The sequence below is a fragment of the Ascaphus truei genome, chromosome 6, assembly GCF_040206685.1.
Source record: "Ascaphus truei isolate aAscTru1 chromosome 6, aAscTru1.hap1, whole genome shotgun sequence".
Taxonomy (NCBI): Eukaryota; Metazoa; Chordata; class Amphibia; order Anura; family Ascaphidae; genus Ascaphus; species Ascaphus truei.
In genome coordinates, this window is record NC_134488.1 from 55,873,439 (window position 1) to 55,898,282 (window position 24,844).

At 42.9% G+C, this 24,844-nt stretch overlaps 1 protein-coding gene across 8 annotated transcripts in view; it reads left to right on the forward strand.

Annotated features, from left to right (window-relative positions):
- The window catches only part of PKNOX2 (PBX/knotted 1 homeobox 2), a 752,321-nt gene that overhangs the window by 608,295 nt on the left and 119,182 nt on the right, over nucleotides 1–24,844 (forward strand). For all 8 annotated transcript variants that reach the window (XM_075604325.1, XM_075604323.1, XM_075604330.1 and 5 more), the window contains one exon: nucleotides 10,769–10,940. In XM_075604325.1, the coding sequence (XP_075460440.1) occupies nucleotides 10,769–10,940 (172 nt within the window). The remainder of the gene's footprint in view (nucleotides 1–10,768; nucleotides 10,941–24,844) is intronic.

The following is a 24,844-nucleotide window of genomic DNA, read 5'->3' on the forward strand; positions in this document are numbered from 1 at the left end:
TGCGGACAGGAAAGAATTCGGTAGACTGCGTCGTGGGCTTACATTGCGACCTGCGGACCCACTATCTTCCATCTACCCTGGTCTGGAAGCAGACCAGGAAGGTACCTACAAGGGCACCAACGGCCACACACACAATGGTGATGAATAATAGGAGGACTCAGCGGGATACCCTCGAGCATAGTCGGACTTAGCTTTTTCCTCTCCGGGCTATCGCCCCTTTGGCCGATCGATCATCCTCTGTGATATCATCCCAAGATCTTCGCTGCTGACCCGATCCATCCCTGGAGGCCAGATTTAACACCTCCAGGAAAGATGTAGATTCATCAGGGTAACGGAGCGAGATCTGTCTGCCTTCATGGTTAACTATAAGACGGAACGGGAAGGCCCATCAATAGTGAATCCCCTTTTTCTGGAGTACTTCTGTCACCAGTCGCAGTTTTCTCCGCCTGTCTATTGTCAGCCTGGACAAGTCCTGGAAGATCTGGATAGTCATTTTCTAATTAATTTGAGCCTCTATTTCTGCAGCCTTCTATAATCTTTTCCGTGGTTGCTTATTAATGAAGCCTCCGAACCACTTCTCTGACTCCTCAGAACCACTTCTCTGATTCTTTTGGAATTGTCAAATCTTGGGCCCAAGGCTCTGTTAACTTTATCCATCAGAAGGTTGCTATTTTGTAGTTGGGGGTCAATTGACACAAAGCGTCTCTTAAGGTATGGCTGGAGGGCCTCCGCGGACACCGTCTAAGGGATATGGTGAATTCGTCAATTCTGTCTTTGCTCCTCCTCATCCATACTGTCTCTCATGGCTCTTATCTCTTATTTGAGATGCAGGACCTCATAGTCAGTATTTACCTGGTTTTGTAAGGCAACGTCCATTTTATTTTCCAGCTCCGTAGTTCTTTTGGCCAATAAAGAGACTTCTGCTTTAAATTCCTTTACAGCTCTATCCAGGGCTGACTGGAAGCCAGCTTGCATTTCTTTAAGCATGTTCTGGAGGTCTTGCTTAATGATCACGTTGTCTCCTTCTGCCATGCTATTTTCCCTTTCAGTAGCAGCTCTCACCTCTGGCTCTTTTCCTTCTGTGCTTCTCTCTGCTGAGTTTCTCAGCGTTGCCCTTCACTCTGAGGTGTCCCCCTCTGGTCCCACAACGTGTCTCTCTCCTTTGTTGAAGCTCGCTGGCGCGCGCTCCCATGTGCTCACCTCAGCGCCATTTTTTTTTTCTTAGCTGCCACTGGCTGTCCGTGGCTGTAGCAGGAGAGATCTGGTGTCCCCGACATCGGCTCCTCCTTAATGGGCATCCCCGCCAGGTCCCCCGACCTTTGCTGTGTGTCCCGCGAGCCAAAATACTGTGCTGATCAGGGGGTATTTTGGATTCTATCGGCAGAATGCACGGAGCTTCCTTAGCAAGCTTGCATCAGCGCTGATGTAACGCGCGCACCCCATATATGTAATTTCTTATCGTCCTGTGGACTAAACTTTGTGAAAGTGCCCTGAAGGGGTTAAATAAATGAAGCATATAATAATTGTTTGTTCTTGTATAGCGCTGCTAGTTTAACGTAGCGCTTTACAGAGACATTTTTGCAGACGGTCCCTGCCTCGTAGAGCTTACAATCTATTTTTGGTGTTTGAGGCACAGGGAGATAAAGTGACTTGCCCAAGGTCACAAGGGCTGACACCGGGAATTGAACCAGGTTCCCTGCTTCAAAGTCAGTGCCAGTCAGCGTCTGAGCCACTTCTTCAGCCTTAGGCTGAGTCCAAAGAGACTTCAGCCGTGCGGAGGCGCGCGGAGAATGAGGAAAAGCGGGTGCTTTCCCTGGCCTTAGACCGCGCGCCGTTGGGAGGGGGGGCCTGTGACATCACGGAGCTGGTTCGCCCTCACTGGGCGAACCGCTCATGTGACCGGCCCTGCGCTCCGGCGAGCTCAGAAACTAAAGATTTGTTAAGACACATGCTTCCGCAAGCGTGCGCGAGCCCCTGCTAAAGCCGCTCTCATTGCGGCTGCAGGGGCTCACTGTCGAGCAGCAGCGCGCCTCAGCACGGGTCAGCGCCTAAGGCCTTACGCTTGAAGAGTTGAATCATGTTTTGATCAAAAGATGCAACCAAATGACTCCTTTGTTACACAGACTTAGATTCTAAATGTAAACATGTCACTAGTATATATTTTAGCCCAAATTAGAAGAGCACACCGGATCTGTTCTTTTTTCCCCATATATGTAAGGCCTATCCTTTTACCGGCAGCATACTTTATAAAGGGAGGAGAGCGGTAATATGTACAGTCTTGTATGTATATCTTTATTTATATAGCGCCATTAATGTACATAGCTCTTCATAGCAGTAATACACGTAACAATCCATATAAATAACAAATAATACAAATAACACATAATGGGAAGAAGTGCTTCAGACATAAAAGTGACAATTAGGAAAAGGAGTCTCTGCCTCGAAGAGCTCACAATCTTATTGGTAAGTAGGAAGAACGTACAGAGACAGTAGGAAGGCTTTCTGGTAAGTGTGTCTGCAAGGGGCAAAGGTCGATGTAAGAGGCGCAAATTATCAGCCACGGAGCTACTCATATGCTTCCTTAAAGAGTTGTGTTTTAAGATGGGTCTTAAAGGTGGATTTATTTATTTATAAAATGTTTTACCAGGAAGTAATACATTGAGCGTTACCTCTCGTTTTCAACTATGTCCTGGGCACAGAGTTATAATGACAAATACATGGTTACAATGAGTGAAAAGGGATATACGGTACATTATATACAAGACAGAGAGGGTGCTAGTCGGATATTGAGGGGAAGGACATTCCAGAGGTGTGGGGCAATCAGTGAGAAAGATTTAAGGTGGGAGAGGGCTTTAGACACAAAAATGGTAGAGAGAAGACATTCTTGAGCAGAACGCAAGAGTCGGGATGGTGTATAGTGGGAAATAACACAATACATCTAAAAAGACCCCCGCCACCCCCCCGCCCCAATACAAATAAAAAAAGTGGACTTATTTTGGGGATGGTCAGGCTGGCTGGGCCCAGTGGCTGCGGGGGTCCGGCGGCCGGAGCTGCAAGTTGGGACCGACCTCTGGTCAGGCCCGGCTACCGGTTATGGCCAGGCCCCAGCTCTCCATCATCTGCAGGCCTCCTCACTCTGTATCCCATGCGAGCTTCCAAAGTCCGCGTGCACCGGAAGCTGAGGGCCATCTTACTTCTGGTGCGCTGACATCAGGGGGGCCCATCATGCACCGCCAGAGGTTGGAAGCTCCGCGTGGGACACCTAGTGAGCAAGAGGCCTGCATCTGATGGAAGCCGAGGCCTGTCTGCAGCCGGGCCTGGCCAGAGGTCTGGGCCAATTTGCAACACCGTCCGCCGGGCCCCCCGCAGTCACTGGGTCTGGGAAACATGTTGTCGTCCCCTCTCCCCCCCCCTCTCGGCAGCCTTGGGTGCACGCTCAGACACATTTTGCTATAACAGATTTTTGTGTGTTAAGTGCATAGTTTTTCTATTATAAACAGGGATGTGGGACCCTCGCAAATATTATTTTTACATCTTTTATTTGCATTTCCCGAGTGGTGGAAGCATATAGATATGATTGCAATTGAGTGAGGGGTTAATTATCTCATTGGAGGTACCTTGCTCAGGCGAAAAGTGAGTTGAGTGAGGTGAGTCTTCTTGTTACTCCCGTAACCGATGTTGGGCATCAGGATCTGTCCCTTGAACCTCCTGCGGACTCTGTTGTCGATACCCCTGGGCTTACGCCAGTTACGCTTAATCTTGACATAGCGATCTGACTGGGGGCGGATGAACTTCTTGTATTAATACCTGTGTGTATTAACCCTGATTGCATATCTAAGTGACATGCCCATTTGTGTGCTGTTCGTGACAGGTGGTATATGGTGACGGATTTAGGGGAGATATTACTCATCTGAGGGACGTTTGCCTGAGGTGAAAAGTTGGTCATCTTGTGGGCTGTGTATTAACCCTTGTCCCATAGGGGAGATATTGTCCATTTGAGGGACCTTTGCGGAGGTGAAAAGTGGGACAGCTTGAGAGCGGAGTATTAACCCTTCTCTCGTATGCAGGTCATGTGCTCACAGGTGTGCCGTACGTGACATGGATCATGAAGCTTAGTTTGTGCTTTGGAGAGCTGCTGTCATCAGACAATATTGTAGAAGCTTTATTGGGTGGGGATGTCAGGTCATCGAGAAACATGTTGAGCTTCATATTACTTTTTCTGTACCGTAGTGAGAAAACTAAGCAATAACAAACTGAGATCCATAGTCAGGTCATTGAGTAGCCATTGATTTGCACCTTGAAGATTCCATATTGCTGGTGTCTAATCATGTCATCATCATCATTTATGTTTAAGTAAATACAGGCCTCCACTTAAAACTTTACAGTCAGTTTGAGAACAACTACAATTAAATACAATTATTTTGTTACACATGAGACAGACTGGAAAAGCCAGAATTATAATAATACTGTACATGGTTACATTAAATGAACAAAGGTTATACTGTACATTCAGTTTACAGACATTTCATGGACAGTTAGAGATACTGTATGATTATGAGCATAAGTAACATTTACAGACAGGATTAAAATTGTGTTAGAGGATCTAGGCTAGGCTTGCAATGTGCTTTAGAAGAGGCCCTGCCTCATGGAGCTTACAATCTATAGGTTGCGTAAGTTGAAACATTGGGCACAGGGGATGAGAGGGCTCAGAATGCAATGTAACCCGCCCTGCCCGGCTTGTAGGGAGATTACATCGGTGTGTTATGTATGGCTACTCCGCATAGGTTACCTTTACTCGGGCTGGATTGAGGCGGCTGGCCGATGAGGTAGCAGGGTTGTAGATTAATGGGTGCCAAGAACCTTTGTAGTACAACTGTAATTTATTCGTGTCCCCAGCACAGGGGCCGCTCATACACATTTTAACAATGTTAAACTGTATTTTATATCAGACATACATGAGTATGGTTCTTCCATTAGTGTCTACTCTTAACACTCAAACGGAGATACATTTACTTAGTTGCTGTACGTAGTCTACATTGTTACGCATTGGTAATCGGGGGAGTCCTCGCGCTGGTTTTGGCACCAGGGACTCCATGGTTCTTGAGATATTTTCCTGTGACAATAACCGTGTGTCTGCCTGGTTTTAAAAGGTTTTTAAATGGCTGTCCAATAGGAAATTGCAACCAGTGACGTTTATTTACAGCATCTGTACCATACTAGTATTGCATTTCTCTCTGTGATGCAGAGCATGCTAATATCTTATAGATAAAATAGACAGATAATGTCATTATAAAAAGTGTCTCAGTGTGATGTACTAGTGGGTATTGAGTACCACGACTTTATTATTTACTCACCTATAGTACTGCTACCATTTTTCCACACGTATAATTCCATCTTCTTTGTTAAGGAAATTTGATTTATTTCATATTATTTACTATTTAATATGTTCCAAAGAACATTTCCTCATTTTATAAATGCATTTACCATTTTTTGGGAATTGGACATAGTAGCACCACTACTACTTTTTTTTATTTTTTTTATTTTTAATCCTGATTTATATTAAAATAAAGTACTTTTATTATAATAAGCAATTTGGAAGTGCAATATAGTGATCTGCATCAAAGGTTTATTCCTTTACTTCTCTGTTGTTGTTTTATTTTTTTTTCACTCTACGAGAATCGCTTTCAAGGAATTTGCCAAGGTTAACAAATTATACTTATCTCCACTCTGCTTATGCAGTTTAATTCTCGACATAAAATTGAGAGAGGAATGTATGCAGCGTGCAGAGGTTGGGGGCACAGTGCTGAACTCCCACCACCTGGCATTACTGCTCGGATTATTAGTTCCTGGTAATTTAGTGCCCTTGCACCGGGTCGATTTGTGCCTTTCATTTCTAATTGATCTAGTGGCTGTTTAAATGGCAGCAGGCATCTGTTGAGAGTTGGAAGGTTCATAAGGCGTAATAATTCATAACACCGTCTGGAATTTGTCTTTCATATCCCTCAGCTAAGCTCCTGCAGGGCTGCCTAAATTACGGCAGCCGAGGCTGTGTTTTATTTTTCCCTTCTTACTCCTCTTATTCTGCTCAGGGCTCCCAGAGTCTTGCATTAAATTGGGATCAGTGCAGATTAGAGTCTAATATGCTGCAGCATTAGTGCCTGAAAATTAGACAACCTCAAGATTTTTAACTCTTGTTTCTTCGATTTATCTTTGTCCAACTTAGCCAAATCTTTGTTTTTCCTTTTCTTTTAAAAGGAGGTTGCTCTTTGACTAAAGTACATTGCAAAGCAGCCAAGCGTCCACCGTGGTAATATAATAAGGTTATTTGAAAGGCCAGCAAAAAAATTGTTTGGTTAGCCAACTCCTTGTCTTATTGAAGTCATAACCACTTTGTGTTTGCAAAGCTTGTAAAAGTTCATTTATAATCACACGGTGCATGTGGCGGTGGCAGAAATGTTTTGGATCATACCACTTCGATTGTAAGCTCTTTAAGGCAGGACCTGCCTATGCCTTTATGTTGTAATTTACATGTCGCACGTATCCACATTGTTTGTACATTATTGACCCTATATTGTAATTTTGTAGCGCACTGTTTTAACTGTGGTGCTATATAAATAAAATTAATACATACATACCGTATAGGCAAACTGAATTAGAGGTATAAAACATTGGTCAATGGGTGTCTATGCATCATTTTAGGACAGGGTAAATGGGCAGACTAGGTGGGTCAAGGGTATTTATCTGCCCTCAGTCTTTGTGCAAAAGCCACAATCACACAAATCATGTGCAGCTGCCACAGAACATTTTTTTTTTTTTTTTTGCAGTTGTAGATGTATCACTTCTGCAGGTTGTACACTGACCATGTGCAAATCTGATTACAAGAGGTTTGCATGTCCAATTTGCTACTAGAGATTCTGTTTCCAAAGCATGTAGAACACTTGGGTAATGTGTTTTATTTTTTCAGTTGTAAATGAAAAGCTTTTTTTTTAAAGCAGCAAATGTCCATTGGTTTATGTTTATTTTTGTTATAGTTGTTTGAACTGGAGTGTCTCTTTAGCATGACAGTGGTGGATATATCATTAAAGCCCCCTAGTTCAGGAAGGAATAATTCTGGACTATGGGAATGTAAAATAGCTGCCAGCAGTACACCGTTACTCCATTTAGCTCTCTGGCAGGTCTCTTTCTAAACAATTAAATTTCTCAACAAAATAATCTATAGTTCTATATAGTAACATGTCTTTTACTTTTCAAATCACCAGTTCTTTGGATTATTGCATTATATTTATCTTACTTGATTTGAAAATTGTTTGATACATTTAACATTTTAGATATCATCCATGTTAATTGTCTCTGAAAATGGGCAGAATTGTACAATGTAAATATCCTACATTCTTTTCATCATATTATTTTCACATGTCATAGTATGTTAAAATATCATAAATTATTAAATAGGTGTGTTTTCTGACCTATTGTAACTTTCACACATGTCACAAAAAGGAGCAATACCTCAAATTAGCCTGTTGCTGCTATACATTTGTCCATCTTGTATGCAACATTAATATTAGATTTTTACGGCTGCTACAGCCCTGAATGTAAGTTTGTTTACTGAAACAGTTAATGTACTGTAGCATTTCATGTCCATGACCAAATCCTAAGAATGTACGTTCTGCAATATTGAAAATAAATATATGTCCAAATCATCCTCTGGTGATGGAAGAAAAAGAGCAATGGTATTATGATATACTCTTGTTAACTCTGTAGGTGCCAGAATGTCTGTGGGCCACAAGTACCACTGGGTTTTGTAATCACTACTGTAGCATTCACATGGTTCAGTTGACACCCCAAACAGGTCGAATGGAAGAGGACATCCTCATAGTTGTAGTTGTTTCCCTAAGGGCTGGGACCCGCTGCGCCCGGCGGCGTGGGCGGTCGCACGAGCGTTCCCCACCAGCAGGGGAACCTCCCGAGCCGGTCCCAGTCCCCCCTCACGGCACAGCTCACTACACGCTTTGACGCGTCAGCCGCCAGGGGATTCAAGAGAATTGTAATCCCAAGCGGCGACGCGTCACGTGGTGTGGCTGTGAGCCAATGAGGAGGGGATGCTTCGGGTCGTGGGGAGGAGAGTGTAAGGGGAAAGCAGCGTGAGTGCTTGTCTGTGTGCGTGTATGTGTGTGCCTGAGTGCGTGAGTGCCTGTCTGTGTGTGTGTATGTGTGTGCCTGAGTGCCTGTATGTGTGTGCGTGTGTGTGCCTGAGTGCCTGTCTGTGTGTGTGCCTGAGTGCGTGTCTGTGTGTGAGGATTTGAGGGGCTCAGCGGTTGAGGGGCTGAGGAGTTGAGGGGCTGAACGGCTGACGGGCGGTCCCGCCCCCCCACGTCATGGCCGCGACCCCTCACGTCATGGCCACGCCCCCACCCGTTTTGGCCACGCATCCTCCCCCCTCGCAAAAATGGTCCCTTTGGACCGCAATAAGCCCCAAGTGCCTCTCCACGCGCCTCCTATCTGCAGTGCGGGCGCGTGGTCTGAGGCAGCGGGGCCTTAGCCTTAGTCTTTGTTTGATAAAGTGTATTGATTCCTGCTGCAAAGCTAATCAAGGACAAGATAGGGGGACAAATCTCATGCATCTACATCATGTACCATGCTGCATGATGAATTGGAACTTTTTCACCATAGAAACAATGGTCCAATAATACACACTTGAGAGAAAAAAAAAATATATATATATATACTGTAAAATCAAAAACGTATTGACGATACCATGGCGTTGCGTCGTCGAAGACCCGCAGAGAGCAGGTAAGTGAGTTACAGAGGCTTCATGCATCCCCCAGCATTTAATTAAATTGCAGTGGGGAAGAGCGCGGGGCCTCTCCCCCCCTAAAAATTCTCCCGCGCCCCCCAGTTTATGCAATGCTGACTTAAGGTGTTAAATGGTCCTTTAATGTTTCTTGCTTTATCCATTGTAACACCGCCGGAAGAAGAGATCAGTGTATCTCGAAAGCTCGTTTTTTATTATTAAGCTCGGCTAACACAGAGATATATGTGTATATGTGTATATATATATATATATATATATATATATATATATATATATATATATATATATATATATATCCAGCTTTAGTGATTTCCTAAGATTGCTTTCCAAAGAATAATTGAGACTTCACAGACCGCTGTATATTATGTTGAACTGTATTTTTGTACTTTTTATTGTGTCTGGTGTACAAAGTATATTTTTATTATTCATCAACACCATTTTTGTCCACATTTTTGAATCCTAGCCTCCTTAGATGTTTAGTTTAAAATTTACTATAATAATTACAAACACTAATCCATAATCTACGTGACAAAGGTGATCTGGAAAATATGAAATTAACTGTTAGTTGAGGATTTCATTGGCTTTCCATTTCTGTTCTTGGGTAAATCCTAAAGCTATACAAGCTTTGCTATATGGTAACTTAAAGTAAAGGTGCCATCTATGGGGCTTTAGGTACCTAGTATACTACTTTATTTCCGAAATGTCTTGTCCGATTGTTCCTTGCACCTTTAACATGCTTTTACTTTTCTTATATTCAGGTGCTTTTATCTCTGGGGATTAACTGTCCTCATGTTATTGTATTTTTTTGTGCCAGTATAAAATATTGCATTAGCCTTTGCTTACACGATACAAATTGTACTTCCCGTGGAAATGGTGCTGCTCTAACCATTGGCATGGGTCCCACCTACATCGACAGTCATTTAACTTTTGGTCAAACTATTCCAAAGCAGTAATAGCATAAGAGCTTTTATAGGTGCCGGATTCCCTATTTAGTTCCCTGGTTCCTAAGAGATATACTGTATACTATATATGTATATATATATATATATATATATATATATATATATATATATACATACAGTGTTCGACAAACCTATACATTTGTTCGCCCCGGGCGAGTGGATTTAACCCCCGGGCGAGTAAATATTGGCCCAAGCAGCACACGTTTGGTACTAGGTGGCGAGTAGATTTTTTTGTGTGGCGAGTAGATTTTCTGGTGATTTGTCAACCACTGTATATATGTATATATATATATATATTAATATATATATATATATATATATATATATATATATATATATATATATATATATGTCTGTGGGTGGTTTTCTGGGTATGCACCTTAACCCTGGCTGTGCTCAAAGCTGTGACCATGCAGCAAGCTTAAGCCTATAGGGAACCATGTTAAAAATGGTTTTTGAAGCAAAAAGTGGCACTGCGTGCTCATTTGCATGTCATTTCCCAGAATCCCTTGCTGCAGTGGAAGTGCTGTATGCTAGGTGATAATGGTGAAAGGTGGGGTTGCAGACCTGCCTAAGACATGCAGATGAGCATACAGTTGTATTTGTATATATACATATATATATATATATATGTATGTATGTGTATATATATATATATATATATATATATATATATATATATATATATATATATATATACATACACATACATACATACACACACACATATATATATATATATATATATATATATCATATTGCTCCTTTTCTTTCTGCTGAACCAATAATTAATAGCATTAGTGGAGTACGCTGTTGTGAAGTCGATGGTGCAGTCCTGTTTCCCCATAAACGAGCAGGCTTTGTATCTTTGACATAACAAATGCCACTTTAAATACCTCAGAAGTCACCATACTATATTGGATTGAAACGACTACACACAACTTGTCAAGTGGCACAACAGAAATGGTAAATGTTTTCTGTTTGTTTTCCCTAGGCATCCTCTCTTCCCACTCCTGACACTGCTGTTTGAGAAGTGTGAGCAGGCCACCCAGGGCTCAGAGTGCATTACCTCTGCCAGCTTTGATGTGGATATCGAGAATTTTGTCCACCAGCAGGAACAAGAACACAAACCTTTCTTCAGCGAGGATCCCGAGCTCGACAACCTGGTAAAACCTTGAGCTTTCATATACATTGTAACTACTGTAAATGGGAATAATTTCTCGTGCTTTTTTGAGATGCAATCAGAATAATTTTGTAGACACAGATCATAGAAAGGACATGTACAGTGTTTTCTTGTAACGTAGGTAAGGGTATTGGGCACTATCTGAATAATTAAACTGAAACAACCCCCACAAGATAGAGGCGAAGAGAAAATCCTTAATTGCTTGCACAGTAGACCTATTAGTAATGTTCCTTTGTATACAAAATCCCACATGCATCAGTATCAAAGGGGTGAAAAATCAGTCACATATTGATGTTGAACATAACAAGTCTTATTATTTGGTGAAATTGTTATTTTTCTCTATTGAATATGCTATAACTACTCTCCTGAGTGAATAATATGAACAAATGTAAATTCAATATTTATTATTTAATCAAACTAGAAAAAAGAGGGAGCCATGGCTGCCCTTTGGGTAGGACTTTTCAATTCACTGCATTATAATAGCACATATAGCCTACTAGTGTGTGTGTGTGTCTATATATATATATATATATATATATATATATATATATATATATATATATATATATATATATATATATATAATGTTATGGTGGGTGAAAAAGGCAACAATAAACCTCCACCGTATTGCATATAGCAAATAAAAAGATCACTTGTGAGCACATTCACATGTCTTTGGCAGCTCTGCAACCCTGCCTTTCACCATTATCCCCAGCATACTATCTATGTTGCATTTGTCAAGCTCAAGTAGCAGATCTGAAAAAGACAGGCTATAATATCCACATCATAATATTCATATTGAAACAATAACATGTTCACCCTTAATTTACTGTAGGGCTTACAAACTTTGAAACTAGGGTAGTTGGGACGTGGTCACTACAAAATAGCACCTGGTTGGGGCTGACACAATGGTGATGGGTAGCTAAAACATTACCCTCACAGTCATTGTGCAATCTCTTTATATCACTTCTCACTCCCCTTTTTACTTGTGGGCATCTTCAGTCCGTACAAACCTTACATACTTCCACCTCCACTACATTTTGTCAAAAGCATTTAGGTCCCTTTGCTGGAATCAAAACCTACTGTACAAATTCTGAGCAGTCATGCAAAAATTTTGTCAGGTGGCAACCCTATGATGAGCCTAAAATATAATTAGCCCCCTTCATTACTGTAGTGGCTAACCACTAAGGTAATGAAGGGGTTAACCCTCCCGCAACCTCCCCGAGAGGCCTAACAACCATCCCCGGCAACTACTGTAGATAGCCACATTGGCAATCAATGGGTACCCTATAGTCAATAAATGTTTTTTCCATTGCCAAGATGAAGGCTCATCCTCCTCATCCAGCTGTGTCACCAATGTCTTCACTTGACCCATGAAGCAATGTTCCTCAGCTGGACCCGAAGCACGTGGGCTGTGACGCTACTACGTTATGGGGTGTTGCAAAGTGAAGCTCAGAACACGATCTATCAGGAGCGGAACGGAAGAGAACTCTTTTGTTCCGTCATCGTTGACGGAGTGGTCACATGATCATGAGTGCGGAAGGTGACTGTGGCACTCTGGTGCCGCAACCCCTCCGGCACTCAAAGGGTTAATAAATTCTGTTATTTAGATGATGTTATTTATGATGTGTTTATCTCCAAATTTACTTTGGATGGGTTTGGAACTTTAAAGGACATGATTATCGTCTGTATGTAAGGTATAATTGATTAAAAAAAAACAATGGTGCAAGCAACTGGTGAAAAATAAGTTTTTATGTTCGAGACAGTGATTTGACCAAGATTGCAAGTGGAACTGAATGCACAATCTTGTGTGTTTACAACCATTTGAACCACTATGTCATACCTCTTCCTCAATACCTCTTGGTTTAGCAAGGCAAGACAAACCAAAAGGGATATATATCATACATACAGCAAAAAGTAAGAATTACCATGAAAAAGTGCTCTAATGGTACCATCCACAAATAAAATGTACTTCTTATGAAGTGGGACAACCAATACACGATACTAAACATAAGCACAGTTGAAGTTAATTGGTCTCACTATTTCGCTGAAGAAAATGACTTCCAATTCAAGGGCAAAAATTATTTGTGAAGTTTAAGACCACGCCAATGTGGTTTCAATGGAGCAAACAATAGCAGTCAGCAGTTTACTACTGATTTATTAGATAAATGTTTACTGCCTGCTTTTAGCAAACCATACAGTAATTTCCAGTTTAGAAGACAGGCCAGATTAAAAATCTCAATGAACATGTTCAGGCAGGTGTGTTATAGTGCTTGCCATGCTTTCCTAAATGACGCAATTTATGTCACAATACCGTCTTCTTTGATTATTATCCACAGTGATTTGTGCTTTAGAATGTGCATCCCATCTAATGTAATGTGTCCATGAGGAAGACTGTGCATCCTTAAAGGAGCAGTCCTTGTACCCCTCCTCCCCTTGTTGTTGTTTTTTTTTTTTACCTGATTCGGGGACCCGCAGAACGTATCTGTGGTCCTATGACCTCCACAAACTTCCCGTTTCCCGAGATGTTTGAGTTTGTTGTGTCAGAATGTGACATAAAAAAAAACTATAAATATGGCTCTGGGTTTCCCAACAGAAAATTGCAACCTCATCTCTCAATGAGGTTTTCTATTGGCCGCGGGAGTGAACCTAACTCCGCCGCCATGTTATGTCTACGGGGCAAATATTCTTCCCTGTTCGACACATCGCGGACCCCATGGATTAGCTCTGTCCCCTTACCAGTTCAGTTAATATGAATATACCAGCAACAACAAATAAATCAAACAGTGTGGATTACTTTGAGGAGATGTTGGCAAAATCTGAGCACAAATCTTGGTGTCATAGTCCCCTTATTTATTTTTTCTTCTTGAATGTGCCAGAAAATTGTGGCTCAATTCCATTTTGCTGCGTTCTCGAAATGGATCATGGATAAAATAAAAAAAATGACACTAAAATGCCCTTGCAAATAAGGTGTGCATGCTCATTGTGATATCTCGGTTCTTGTCTGGATCCCTGTCACGTACGGCACACCTGTGAGCATGTGACCTGCATATGGGACGATTGTTAATACACAGCTGTCTAGCTTGACTCACTTTTCACCTTCTGCAAATGTCCCTCAAATTAACAATATCTCCCCTCACTACAACCTCATATACCATCTTTCTGTCACGAGCAGCACACTTGTGAGCACGTGACTTCGATATGCAACCATGGTTAATACGCACAGCTGAACTCTAGCCAACTAACCTTTCGCCTTCACAAGTTACTTTCAATGAGTTAATATTTACTCCTTAGGCCTCGAATATAGTAGACGTGCGCGACTGAGCGCATGGCGTCGCGCACACCTGTAGCTTGAGTGATCTGTGGCCTTAGGGAATTGTGTGACGTGCGTGGCGGAGGCGTCACGTGAGGGGTTTTCCCTAATAGGCTGAACCACGCACGTTACCCTGCTGTCGTGCGACCAAATTAAAAAAAATTGTCCGCTGAAAGATCCGCAGCTCTGTCGAGCTTAATGCCGTATGCGCTCACACGCTCTATTGCTGGCCCCATAGATCCCCTGCATTTCATTAGAGCCGCGTGTGTTGTGGCATGCTCCGGTGCTTGCACTATGGCCGCGGCATTAGGCCTTGATTATAGTTGATGCACATGCGACTAAACGCTTGATGTCACGCACTGCCGTCGCTCATGCGAAACCTGCACTGCAGGCGAGAGGCATGGCGGAGGCGTGGCCATAACGTCACATGAGCGGTTTGCCCTCATTGGCTGAACCTCTTCATGTGATGCTGACGTCATACGGCCGTCGCTTGGAGAGACAAATTCATTTGTTTCTCCTGAATTCAGCCTCTCCGTCGTGCCTCCGTGCGGTCACGTGCACTGTGCACCTTCAACGGATTGCAGGAATTTGTTGCGTTCGCCGCCGCGGGCACTATAATCGCGGCCTTACTCGATTGCAATCATATCTATACGCCGCCCAAGAAATATGCAATATGTATCTGTCAGGGTGTCAGGTCCATGTTAATGAAAAAAACGGTGCACTTAAAACACAAAAATCTGTTGTAGCAAAATGTGTCTGAAAATACTCTCTACGAAGCATGCAAACAGTTAATTCATAGCCCAAAGCATATACTTATTAAAGATTGTTTTATTATATATAAAAATACAGTGCTTTAGATTACAGAAAAAGATTATTACCATAGTTACAATATATGCAGAACAGTTCTTAAACTAAAACGATAAAACAGAAATTCCTATACTTTACCACATAGCCATGTAAAAGTGATCTCAAAGGTGCGTTACACAAAATGTGCTCACTATTCTTAAAGGGAAAAAGTGTAATAAAGTTAAAAATAAATGTGCATACAAAATATTAGTGCAGTAAATAAAATAGTCACTCCCTGCTCAAACCCCCTGGTAGGGCCTGTCTTCAACGGTCCCAAGGGATAGATCTGTGTATTCACAGTCCAGGGGGAGCATATAGGAGAAAACAACATAAACACAAATCTAACTGCAGATGATAGTGCACATGATAGTTATTCAACGTGACTCTTGGCTCTTATGTGCAGCCTACTCACAAGACATCAGATGTAATAAAGCGATTCCAACAATATGGCAGACTGTGTCTTTGTGTCAGATCAAGGTGTGCATCGAGTGGAAATGTCATCAGACAGGGATATCATGAGAGATGAACCTCAGCAGTATGAGAGAAGAATATCCATAGATCAATAAAGTATAAAAAAAGTTTATATTTATGTAGCCCATGTTCCCCCCACAGACACAGATCGTGCCTCTAAGGTGTATTGAGGGCTGGCTACATGTAATTGGGTGGTGAATACCTGCTTGGAACAGGAGGGCCTGAGTCTCCCGCGGTGGTATGGAGGATAACAGGGCCAGGCTTCTGGGGTATATGCCTCCATCTTCTCTAGCAACAGTGGTGGTGCAGCGCCTCCATCTTCTGGCGAGACCTATAGGAATAGGTTAAGATCCTCCCAGAAGAAGCCCTGGTCCCAGGACGAGTGATCTTAAACTCCACACAGTCTTTTGTATAAAATAGCAGCACTCTTTATTGTCCTTGCACAATGATACAGCAACGCTTCATGTACAGCGGCACACAGCAGTTCATATACAGCAGTGCACTCCAAATGTATAATTGCAGGCCTTTCCTCCTCTCCTCTCCTCCAGGCTGTACCCTAGCAAGATGGGCTGGTTAGAGGCTTCAATACCCCAACCCCCACCTCCAGGATATACTCTCTGGGTGAGGGTAGATCTCCCCCCTCACCCCCTCAGCAGGGTGAGGGGCATTGGTGTAGAGGGAGAAAGGGGGTGGCCCGGGATTAAAGGGGTTACACCCCATTTGGCCATCCCCTGACCTCACCAGGGAGACCAGGAGTTAACTGGGCTGAGACCCAGAACTGTGATTCAACCCCTGTTATAACCTGTAAATGTGTATTCCCCTGTTTCCCCTGTTTTATTGTAACATCTGGTCTGCAGCACACACACACTGGGATCCATCCGGGAGCACAAGGGTTAATAGTTGTATAGTGATTATAGCCCTTTGTGTAATTTTCCCGCCTTTTCAGGCACCATTTTGCTGGTTCCCATAGGCCGCCAATAGGGCTCAAAACATTTTAATGGTGAATCTTGCTGTGGAGTCCAGTTCCTGAGAAGACCAGCAGATGGCGTCCGAGAGGGAGAGCGGCGGTTTCCCATTGAAAGTCAATGGGCTCATTGACTTCAATGGAGAAACCCTCGAGAGAGCTTTCCAGGAACAAGTTGGCTGCCGTCCAAACCGCTTAACCGCAAAGCGGATACAATTTCAATAGCGGAGCTTTGATCACTTACAAGTCAAGTTCAACGACAAGTGGCTTGGGAATAAACAGTTCTAGGGCCCCTAGGAATAAAATTCTTTCTGCCCCTAGTTCCTAGACCTCCCCCCACTCGACCACAACCGGGTCCCCGTATCCTGGACCCCTGATAAGGGTCGAACCCATAAGAGCGGGCCGGGCCATAGGTTCCAATGGCGGTGGCAGAGACAGCTCAGGAAAACGGCTAAGTGTCAAATGCAGAATTTTGGTATTCCATAACTCCGGTTCCGGAGGGTCCAGAGAGTCAGGGTTTGGGGTGTCTGTAGCCACTGCTCCGGCATCGCTGCAGAACCATCCTTGACCTTCTGGGACCCACCCGACGGAGTATGGACTCCCTTGAAAGTTCGGGATTTTTCCCATAGACTCCAATGGCAGCCAAACCCCATTGACCGGCTACAGCGGAGAACTCCCATTGACTTCAACGGCGGCATCGCCCCATTGAAAGTCTATGGCGGGGACTCCCATAGCCGCCAACGGCGGCGGTTTGTCATTGAAAGTCTATGGCGGCGAAGCCCGTTGTTTTCAATCGGGATTTAGTGAAAAAACATGATTTCATTTACAGCGGAGATTTGTGTATTAAAATGTAAAACGGTTTTAAGTGTATTTGTGTATCTCCGGTTTCCCAGGTCGTAGCAGGTCGCAAATTGGACCCTAGGGTGTCCCAGTTCCGGCATTGAGAACTGGGAAGTTTGGACCTGCTGGACCCAAAGGAACCGGATATTTTGATATGTTCATGTTTTATCCAACATACTGTCTTCCGAGATATGGGTAAAACTCAGAGGAAATTCCTTTGCATTCCAGGGTAGCATATGGCCAGAAAGGCGACCCAATGTCTAGGGCCTGGGTATGTTTCAAAGGATTTTGTCACCTCCACTGTTTGCATGAGGGTGGAAACTACTCAAACCAGAGCAGTCTTCAAGTGTTCCATTTCACACCTCACAACAAAGGATTTCCTGCCAGGTACTCCATTTGGTAGACTAGCTGGCATTCCTGATATAGAGGAGGGGTTATAGAAATGGGACCCCAGAGCTCTACTGCGCATGTACCCACCAGCCGGGGGGCATGGGTCAAAAAGTGTTCCCACGTTAACCATTGGCTGGAGTTAATTGAAAACCAATCCACGGTACTCAAGGTTAAGGATAGGGCACAAAAGGTTTATAAACTGATGTCCACCCTGTATCCTTTGTCTTCAATTTATCATCTGATGGCTACCTGATTGCGAGAGAATTGCTATGCTACATACTTCTCATTCCCCAACCTATCCAAAGGAATAAATACACTTTATTATATCTAAGACTCATCCCAGTTCAGACCCAGTGATAAATATATATCATCTGTTATATATATTTATGTGTGACTTATACAGCCTGCCATAATCTCACCGTGACAATTGGTCCACGCACTACAGTGCTATCATCTCTAATCTGTATGGCTGAGTGTCTTTCTCCTGTTTCCTGCACTCTCCACTCTCACAACTGTCACATCTTTCTCTCCACTGCAACAGACTGTCAGACTCTCTTCCTCCCAGTCAGAACTCTCAGACTCAACACCAACTGAACTCTCCAACAGACTGACCTCCACAGAACTGACACAGACACACACACTAAAGCAGCCCACTAAATAGATACAGCCCTGCCCCTTATGATGTCAGCAGGACCTCCCCTCTGTCTCAGGCCTGCTACAGAGTCAGGGTCCTACCTCTATCACTCCAGGCAGGGCTTGGTGGGGGGAAATCCCATGATTGCTACTGGCGCCTGCCCTTACCAGGGCTTACTCCAGTAGGAGAAGGATTGGTAGCCCACTAATTGTTACAGGGGCTATATTTAACAGGTAAGAAATGAACTTACACTAATGCAATTATAAAAAGGCACGTAACACTATCGTGTGTTGGCAGACGCCACTGGATACTGCCGCTCACCACACTCGCCTCCGTTCGGACGCTCCGTTGTTTTCGGGAACCCCGCGCTCAGGTGTCTCCCCGCTGATGTTAGCAGTCTCGGCTCCGTCGCTTCCTCGTGGGTCTTGCGACACTTCCGGAATCCTCTCTGTGGTCAGCAAGCAGTTTGATGCGCGTCCACCTGGTACTCTGTAATGATTGAATACTCCCACTCTACGCATTTCGCCTAACAAGGGTCACGGCTTCATCCACGACTTTACCACATGTCATAGGTTTTTCCCAGAGAGGTCACTGGTGCAGTAAAGATAAGAATTCACGTGTCCCATCCCAAACACACCCCGTTGTTGAATTCTAACTTATAATTAAAAAGTTGGGCTTTATATTCTAAGTTCTCTTCATTGAGAACACCATAAACCCGCCCCTGTCGTATATCAGCTACTTGAATTATATTTATGATTTAAGGAAAAAATATGTTTTCTTCTGATGTTTAAAAGTCTAAAGGGGTGTGATGCTGCAAAAATTAGAGAGAGTTCCATCCGTAGCATATAATAAGCATAATAATCCAGATGACAATGGAGTGTCCAGGAAAGATGAAAAGATATACAATAGGAAGGGATACGTGTCTAGTGGAGTCCACTTGCCCACCACAGATTAAACACTATAATGAACACCCAACCAGGTATAAATACATCAGGAAATAAAGTTGCACAGGTATCCATATACATATATGACAGGGCACTGAGGCCCTTTACTGTGTGCTTCTGTGGACATTCCAGACATCAGGGGCGTGCAGTCCATCCAAAGGTAGATTCAAGTGAGTAGTTGTAGATGATGAGCAGCACAGCCAAAAGAATCCAACTTCCAACTTGACTAGAAAGAAGGAAAAAATCGAGCACTCCAAAATAGCAATAAGGGCTGGTTTATTGCAGGCTAGACAAACAGTAATAGGACTACACGAACGCACCTACGCGTTTCGTGCACACAGCACTTTATCAACCTTGATAAAGTGCTGTGTGCACGAAATGCGTAGGTGCGTTCGTGTAGTCCTATTACTGTTTGTCTAGCCTGCAATAAACCAGCCCTTATTGCTATTTTGGAGTGATGAACAAATAGGTGATTGGTGCGCAGCTAATAATTAGTGAAACACAATATGCAGTGCACAGTGATAATATAATCAGAAAGATTAAACCTTGAATGTGGATAAATCACGTGTGATGCGCCTGCAGCCCTTCTTGGGGGTGTCCCAGCACCCCTAGAGCTATGAAAAAGACAAAAAAACAAGGCGCACAACGCACATAGTGAAGTACAATAAAAATAAAGGTTTACTTGTAAAAATAAATATATTCTGCGTACATCAATAAAGTAAAATATAAGCAGTTGGTAATTGGGTATACCACACCAGAACACAGCTCCAGACAGCACTCCTCACTCAATTGTAGGGTGCAGGGAATCTCTCCTCATCTGATGTCAAGCTGGTAGTTGTGGAAGCCGTCTCCCTCTCACTCAGGACAGGGCAGGTCTCAGTCTATCCTGTGAGGGTGCAGGAGAGCTGAGTGGTCGGCGATGGTGTGGGGGAACAGGACAGGCTTTTGGTTATCCTGATGTTCAGCTCATGGTGTCAGCGCCTCCAGCTTCAGTGGGCTCCAGGATTCCCAGAGACAGTCTCCCGCTAAAGCAAACTTCTTTCACTCCCCCTGCCCAATTGACTGAAGACTCAGGAAGGGGTATATAAAACAAAAGTGCTTTATTCGCAGTCACTGCAGATGGTACACACAGCGGATGCATGGGTCTCAGAGGATTCCAGGCCTCTCTTATCAACCTTGATAAAGTGCTGTGTGCACGAAACGCGTAGGTGCATTCGTGTAGTCCTATTACTGTTTGTCTAGCCTGCAATAAACCAGACCTTATTGCTATTTTGGAGTGCTCGCTTTTTTCCTTCTTTCTGGTCAAGTTGGAAGTTGTAATTCTTTTGGCTGTGCTGCTCATCATCTAAAACTACTCACTTGATGTTTAAAAGTCTGACTGAATATAGAAACACATAGCTTAATTTCCCTAATACTCAGACGCCATCTTCACGGTTATGTCTGTGTATTTCACATGCATATCTGCATCTAAAATTTGACAGTCTAATGTTTATTTTCGCCGTAGAAACCGTTATCTGTCTTTTACACCTTTTACCCATGCAGTGTGTGGTCTGATTTGATTTGTCTAATCTCAACGGTGACAGATATCCATTTGTTACTCTTATAAATTGCTGTCAGACCCATCATTTCTCATATTTAATATAGCCCACCAACTAAGTGATGACCTGTTGGTCACCTCTCTCTGTGATGCACAAGGGGTATCTCAAGAATGTTACAATTTTCATTGATGCTGACAGCCCTGGATCTGACTGTCGTCCCCAGCCTTCTAAACTACACATATTTCACTTTTACCATCACTGATATCCATCCCCCCACCCACCACCAATTAAGCCCCCTTTGTAGATCAGTGCAGACACAGGAAGGATCTTTACCTGTCATAAACACCATTTCTTGAATTTTTAACCTAATTTCTAAGCAATGTTAACCCCTGAAGTACCAGATTGATTAAACTACTTCATATACCCCGCCATTTTTATTATTTTATTAGCATTCAATAGTGAACTGCTGCTGATAATCAACAGTTCCCCTGTTCAGTGTTTATTGATGGTGCTAACCTGAAATGGGTGTCGAGCGGCAGGAGGATGTAGAAAAAATGGTGAATGAACCCCAAAGCCTGATGCTGCAACCAGAGCAAATAGTCCTTTAATCCATAGAGCTCAGAGATAACAAACCACGCAGTCATGGACAGAATAGATAAGTATGCTGTAAATCTTCCAAGCATGACCAGACTAACTCAGGGTGGCGGGGCTAAAAGCAAAGACACTGGTAGAAGTACAGGAAGGCACGTCCAAAGACGTGGCTAAGAGTAAATCACGGCATCCAGTAAATGCTATCCTCACCTCCACCCCGTGTCCCACGATGCATAAATCAGCTGGAAAGTACTCACAGTATGATGACAGACTGCCGGATGATGCTGATAAGAAGACAGCGTTGTTCCAAGCTGCAATTGTGTCGGTGTGCTCCTGCCAGTAACTTGGTATAGAAAAAGGAAAAGGGATTCTTGGCGGTCACAGCTCTCCATAATCAAACCAAGCAATGAGTGAAGGAAAAAACTCTGACGCGTTTCGTCCTGACGGAAGGACTTTATCAAAGAGCTCAAAACCCTCACACGCAGCTGATCCCTAAATAGGCAGTGCCATAATCTGATTGAATGAAAACAGCAGGTATGTATACAACACGCGTGTGAATTAATGAACCAATCACAGAAAAAACTACTGCTGTATAACATATCATACATGTCCACACAAAGACTCGCTGTGTGTAAAGGAGCAGTGGCAGGAGGAGCAGGAGACAAATTAAATGCTGGACAAAATGTTACTTTCCTAGTAACCGCTTTTCACTTCAAATTAAGACTTTAACAAGATCCTGCTTCAGTTGTTCTCTGCTCTGTACATCACACCTGCTTGCTAAGTCCATGCAACAATGTGACAATGATCCAGCCCTGGTTTAATATTAATTACCATAAACAAATTTGGTACATTACATAGATCAAAAGGAAAACGACATTGTGTTATCATCATTAGTTCCCCTTACGGTCTTGTTTTGGACTTACTCAGAACTAGTCGTGCAAAACTTTCACAGGAGTTTGTAAACCACGTGAAAAAGATTGCAATTCATCATTGTTTGCAAGTAATTCGTCAAATTTTTTAATCCAGATCCTGAAATAGGGATTTTGTTAGTGAAGGCTTCCACACACTGTTAATTCTAGGCCGAAATGTTCTTTTTTTAACGACGTTTTCAAGCAATGCCAAATTTTGCAACTTTGATTTGCAGAACGTTTATTTCAAATATTTTCCGTAAATGTTGCCACTTTGTCACATCTTTACCCAGGTCTGTTTTTTCTTTTTTCTGGTTACTTTCTTCCAATACAGACCTTCAGTGCATCAATAACATGCATATACTGTATATGTGTAAACAGTTGATTTTATGCATCCCTCCGTGCCCGGCTACAAGGGAGTTTACATGGGTATCTGTGATGTGGGCTGCTCAGGGTGCATTACCTTTGTCAGGGGTGCTGATCCGCGCAGTCTGGGTGTATATGCAGATGTTGAAGATAGGCGCCAGGAACTTTATAGTTATGAACAGGACAGGCTTTATTGATAATTCATAGATTACATTCCAGGTGCATTACTGCATCCCTGAAGAGGCGCATCCTTTGAAGATGTTACATGAACAATATATTTCTGATCGCTTTAGTTTAGGTACTGTGTAATCACTTATTTCAGGGCCCCTACTTGGGCTACTCTGTCTATCCTGTCTGTAGATAATTGATTTATTTCACTGTATTATTCTACTCTCTCTACTATGTTTCCTGAATGTGGTAACAAAGATCATGGTCCATTTTTACTGACTCCTCTTATTCCCTTGGATATGCTAACCACGGGGATAGGGCTTCAGACCATACGTCTGCCTTCTTCTCTATCAGAATAGTCCCAGGGCTACAGGTTGGGGATAACCCATAGGGTACACGGGCCTCCCATATTTGGATTCCTAAATCTTTATGGAGCCTGACTACAAGGACACTTCCCTACCTTATAAAACAATAAAGGGCTCTATTCTAACTAACTACATACAGCTCAACCCCCTTATAACGCTGTGCTTGGGGTCCAAAGAATCACATTGCGCTATAAGCAGATCGCGTTAGAATAATGTACTACTGTATACATTGTACATTAAAGTATTTACGATACCAATATTCGTGTTGTAAAGTATTCATAAATAGGAAATTGGGAGCCACGCTTGCATCGCGTTATAAGCGGATTTGCGTTGTAACGGATCGCGTTATAACGGGGTTGAGCTGTACTTAGTCTACTTAAATATTTACAGATGAGACTTCCTCCTGGGATCTGAGGGTGAAGTTCTAATACTCTCCTATTTATACCTTATCTTCGACCTCCTTGTCTCTGTGCAGAACAGGGGCAGAGCTTAATCTCTGCTGAACCATGTGACCAACCCAGCATGTGCTAGAAACGAGGAGTAATCAGCCCCCTTCCTGGTTACTTCGCAACATACTGTGAAAAGGGACATTATTCCGAGTTAATTCTTTAAATCCTCTTTAACTCCTCAGTTGAATATAATAACTCCCAGAAGTGGGGTTACATTATATTTACTAGACCCTTTAAAAAGATGTAGAGTCTTCTGTTTTAAATTAAGCACATTAAATCTTTTGAACAAACTACCTAGTATTAAACTAAAAGCTTTTCTATTGCAGATACCGGTCTCTTGGACTCATGTATTCTGCCCCTTGTTTTCCAACAGTGCTGTCCCTTTGCATGCATAATGTAATTGTCATGCCTTCTTGTGTCTCTTCTTTGGTCTTTTAATACCACCTGTAAGTCCTTCCTTCTCTCTCCCACTATGAACCTCTTTGTCTGCTTTCCCACTAATGTCTCTTCTCACACTCATTTTCTGTTATTTATTTGTGGGTTTTTTCTTCAATTTGATCTTTTCCCCCCCCCTTTATTTCAAGGTATATTCTTTTTGCTACTTCTTTCACATTATTCCAACTTCTCCCTTCCCTCTTCCATTCTGCTCTCTTCTCTTCCATCCAAGCTAGACTGGATGTTTACTGCTGTCTTCATTCAGTGAGTGGAGAAAAGCATGCATGCAGTAGGGAGTTGCTCTTCCCATTGGTTTTAAAGCCCAACTTAGATGTTCCCAATCACCACAGACCTGGGATAAATTCTGCCCCAGAAACCAAAGAGCAACACAATGTTGTAGCTCTTAGAGGGACTGTGCTAGCTGGGTCGCCCTGCTTTCAGGTCTTATCAGGTCCCAGTGTCGCAATACCTCTGCTCGTTTTACATTATATTATTACTATCAAGTCACGTCTACTTTAAATATAATAATTCCTTTCAGTGGCCGTACACTGGAGAGATTAAACTTTCAACATTATGTTTCTCTTATTCCAAATCTCAATTTCAACTCCTAGCCATATGCTCCTTGCAGTTTGAAATATGAATCCTGTGACAAGTTTGCCAACAGA